Source organism: Octopus bimaculoides, chromosome 6 (assembly GCF_001194135.2).
Source record: "Octopus bimaculoides isolate UCB-OBI-ISO-001 chromosome 6, ASM119413v2, whole genome shotgun sequence".
Classification (NCBI taxonomy): Eukaryota; Metazoa; Mollusca; class Cephalopoda; order Octopoda; family Octopodidae; genus Octopus; species Octopus bimaculoides.
In genome coordinates this window covers 52,649,208-52,654,327 of record NC_068986.1, presented here as the reverse complement: position 1 = coordinate 52,654,327, position 5,120 = coordinate 52,649,208, and the positions used below count along the sequence as shown (strand labels likewise).

Genomic DNA, 5,120 nt, shown 5'->3' with positions numbered 1-5,120 from the left:
CAACCGTCTAGCACGTCAAGGGTCGATCTGGTTTTGTTAATGAACAAAACACAGCTCATATCTAACATCATGTACTTTTGGGCCATTGTAGCCTCAAACTCCTGTGAGGCAATTTCGGGGGGTTCTCGCACGGAAACCATGGTCCCGAGGATGCGATTTCTGGTGGTTTTAGGTACATGAGGAAGACCGGAGGCGATGAAAAGGGTTTTGCTTGTTTGTCCAGGTTTCCCACGTAACGTGCGGCCGATATTCCTTAAATCCCTAACTGTCACAGTCTTGGAGGTCCCACAATCGGATCATTTCTTCCTTGGCGCTGATGTGGCTAAATAATTCATTATGTCAATACATGTTATAATATTATTATGGTTTTCTGTTAAATATATACTCAATGTTTGCTTAATATTATCATTACCTTTCATAGACTAAAAAATTGTTAAGATCGGCGATTTTCATTCAAAGGCTATTAGCGGGATGCACCCAAGACCTGAAGAATCTGAAATAAAACAGAAAGGACGTTACACAGAATAATGATATCATAACAATGATGTTGCCATAGTGTGCAAAGCAGCTGGGAAATACTTATCAAAATCAATTCACAGAAAACCGGGAAATCCTAAGCGTGGTTCTGGGTGTATATATAAAAAGGTATAGATTCTTATTTCAAGCGTACTGGTACATATGACCAACCATCTTCATTTTTCTATTAGGTGCACTTATTTACATAAATCGTTTGTAGAAGCAACTACTTATATGTATGTATGTATATATATATATATATATATATATATATATATATATATATATATATATATATATATATATATATATATATATATATATATACACAGCTGTGTACGCATAACCACGTATAACGTTTTACCATGATAGATGGAAACACATTCTGAAATAAGAAAATCTGTACTCAATATTAAGAGTTGATATACACTTAATGAATTCACATCAAGAAATGTATCATTTAGGGTTCACAACAAATGACAGTGGAAGTTATATTACTAAAAACACTGAATGTAAATTTTCTGAACACACGCTTTCATACGACATATACGCAGATTTACAGACACCACCTGCCCATATATACATATGTATACGTATATAATACATAGATACATCCACGCTTAGATACATACACACATACATGCATGCAAGCATGGATGCATAAATCATACATATATACATACATACATACATACATATATATACACACAAATACTTATAACATTTAAATGTATCTAAGTACGTAGTGCCCTGTGTGAATGCAAATATAGACTCGTTAATGGAATTCTTAATGCAGTAATTTAGCTTCATGTTAATAAACGAAAACAGACACACACACACACACATTATTCTCCCGTTTTTACTCTTTCTTTTGACATACACTTGATATACACATATGTAAAGATACATATATAGAAGTACATATATTGTTATATACATATATACATTTAGGTTCATATATAATATATATATATATATATATATATATATAAAAAAACTATGTTTGTATCTATTTATTTATGTCAATGAAATTAAGTCCTTGTGTGTGTGCCTATAAATATTTACTCTTTGGACAATCTTCGAAAATTGGTCAAACATTGAAACTGTTTTCCATCACTATCGCCTCTCTCCCTTCGCCCGCGTTTGAACTGCAAATGTACCAGTGGTACACAATCATCAATAATACATAAACATAAATAAACATTTACTACTGCTAAATAAAACATTCTTCAACGATAATGCATGGTGAAATATTTTGAAATTACTTAATCAATCAAACTCACTTTCCAATGAATGAGTGCTACAATGATTATATTTCTGATTAGCATGACCTGTAGATTCATCTCGTGTGTTTGTTCGTCATTAAGGATGAAGTAAAAGAAAGAGTAAACGACAGTACTGAATGTTTTGTATTGTGAAGATTCTTTCGTTATTTTACATTACTTATAGCATAGTCGGGGGTAGAAAAATAGCTCTTTGCTGTACCTCCCTCAATGATAGGAGAAAAGAATATGAAATCATAACTTATGGCTTGTTCGTTCGTTAGTCAGTCTTCGCGGATGTGACTGTCTGTAACTTGGGCATTCTACTGAAATGATATTCCCACTGCCGTGCATTGATGTATTTGGGGTTAAAATTGTTCTGTAGGGACTCTTCCCTCTATTCTACATTACAAAGAGTAGCGCTAGGTACCGGGCAAGAATTTGTATTTGAAAGTAGCTCAGTGATATATCCTTATATCGAAGGTCCGGCAGAAAAGTTAGCAATAAGGTGGACTCGAATTAATATCCACATAATTTTACCTTTTCCTTTCATTTTGTGTGTAGTTAATAAAGGAAGGGCTAGTGCCGTGATTCCCAACGTGGGGCGCCTGCTCCACCAGAGGGGCATGATAATATTTTGGTGGAGCATGCGTTGGGTTGTGTTGAATTTATGCCTCTTGTACACAATGAACGTAAACCCTTCTGTTTACTATACCAATAGACAAAGGGGGTAATTCGAAAATGAGTTATTAGCAATGAAGTATTTTCTAGTGAGTCTCTGCAAGTCTATGTGCCTGTTTATACATACGGTGTATGTACAGTATGTAGGTATAGATAAAAATGTTGTTGACATTTATATTCCTTATCCAGAAATATTTATTTGGAATACTTCTTTAAATAATTTTTAATTATTCAATTATTTTTCAGGTATATTCTAATTACTTGGAATATAAACCCTTTATGTCCCAATTTAATATTAAAAAAAATAGCCGCCAAGCCGTATTAACACCGCCAAGATATTGAAAAGATTTATCAATAAGCTATACCACTCAGTAACAATACTGTTAGGAGAAGAATAGATGAAATGAGTGAAGATATTGAAACACTTGTTGAAAGGCTTAAATCAAGAAAATAGATTGATCTACAAATAGCTCAATCAACTCTAAGAGACAGCGATGTTGTATTGCTAACGACCTCAACATTAGATTCAAAGTTCATCCAAGGCTAGGACCACGGGCCATACCCAATTCAGGACCACAACACATAAATACAATTTCTTTTCCCCAACAGGCCCTGCCCTATTTAACATTGTCCCAATAACAGATCAAAGAGTAAAAGGATCCCATCACCTTTAAACGGAATCTGGACAAGTTTCTTCAAAGAATACCAGATAAGTCACCTGTATTTGGATACAACTTATTCAACAAGAACTCCCTACTCGAATGGACCGTGATAACACAAATCTTGACTTAAAAAAGGATTTTTGATAATCCTATCAGATGGCCTGGATGGAGCTTTGGTTGAAACATATCTAAGTTTTATGTAAGTTTTATGCAAGATATATTGTTAAAAGTTGAATTTGCTGAAGAAATGATTTTCTGCAAATCAATAGAATCCACCACTACCGTCACTGATATATATGATAAGCTAAAAAATTTCTTGCATGTCAACAATATACCAATAAAGAACATAACATTTGGTGCTGCAGGTGGTGCTCCTGTTATGATCGACAAGAAAAAAAGCTGCTTAAAGTTGATGAAAAATGAGAATCCAGAAATGCTTCTTGTGCACTGTGTTGTTCATAGAGAGAACTTAGCATCCAAAAATATGTCTCCTGTTCTCAATGAGGTACTAAAATCAGTTATAAAATGTATCAATGCTATCAAAGCTAATGCCAAATGTGAGCGTCTTTTCAAGCAGTTTTGTGAAAATGCAGATTATGTGAGACTTTTATTTCAAACTGAGGTGAGGAGGCTCTCAAAGAGAAATTACTTGACAAGATTTATGGAACTATTTGATGTTCTTAGTGACTTTTTAAGTGACAAACCTGAAATGAAGCGCACCTTCTAACCGTTGATGGTAAAGTATATATTATCTTTGGAAAAGTGAATATGTTAAATAGCTTCAAGGATCAAATAAAACTTGTTGATGCAAAGACGAAGGTATTTGGTTTTGTTACATTCATTGAGGTACGTCAAAAAATATTTCTGACAAAATTTTGGCCAGTTTGATTGGCTAAAAAAAAACGTGTGGTGACCGATGCTGCTGTACTTGTCATTGTGGATCATCTGAAATACTGGCCTCCGATTTGAAAGAAAGGTTTTCTGATTTAAAATAGATTGATGCAGCCAATGCTAGTGAATATATCTGATGTTTCGATACAATACCAAGAAGAACTCTCGGAAATCCAAAATGATGAGTCAGTTAAAACTTTATTCAATATAAAAGGAGTGATGTCATGGCTTTGTGATGAGACAGAAACAAAATACTCAAATTCAACCAACTTTGCAAGAAAATTGTTTTTACCGTTCCTATCTTCACATTTAACTGAATGTGGCTTTAGCTCTGTAAATGATTTGTTATAGAAGAAAAGAAATGGACTGGACATCGCTAAACGAGGAGAATGAGACTAAAACTGGCTAAATTGGCGCCTAATATAAAATCTCTCTGTAGCAGGCATGAAGCACTGGGATCTCACTAACTTTAGTTTACTGATTTTATAATCAAATATTTTATATTTCTGCATTTCAGTTCTCTATCATTTGTTTTTGAAAGTTTATTTAACTTTCCTTCCTTTTTTATTTTTCTGTTTCATGAATGCCATGTTCTTTGGAAGCTTGTTTAGAGACAAAGTTAAGAGCCTTTTAAGCTTCTTCCAAGTAATTAGTAGTAAAATTTTGAATAACAAAAATTAAATATCGCAAGCGGGTATCAGGATTTTAGAAATGATTCGGTGGGGCATGACCAAAAATCGGTTGGGAGCCACTGGGCTAGTGTTATATTGGAAGTGAGATTGTGAAGTTAGAGATACGTTAGCATAGTGGATTTTAAGAACGTTACAGTTCCAAACATAACATGAAGGATACTAGAGGAATACGACAATTCCTGAATAAAGGAAAATAAGATTTAACTTGGAAATAGTCGAGAATTTTATGTAGCATGTTTGAAAGTAAATATGTACCCTATTTACAACAGAAACACACACACGTGTCACACATGAACGTACACACACACTCACACAAACACGTCATAAATGCACTCAGACACACACGAATCATAAATACACAAACCCACGAGCACATACACACACAAACATACACACGTGTATATATATATATATAT

The 5,120-nt window shown here is 33.9% G+C and overlaps 1 protein-coding gene across 1 annotated transcript; it reads left to right on the top strand.

The window, feature by feature from the left end:
* Positions 1 to 3,329: 3,329 nt before the first annotated feature.
* LOC106873372 (uncharacterized) lies at positions 3,330 to 3,848 on the top strand. Its single transcript, XM_014920703.1, has one exon. The coding sequence runs from the start codon at positions 3,330 to 3,332 to the stop codon at positions 3,846 to 3,848; it is 519 nt and encodes a 172-aa protein (XP_014776189.1).
* The last annotated feature ends 1,272 nt before the right edge of the window (positions 3,849 to 5,120 follow it).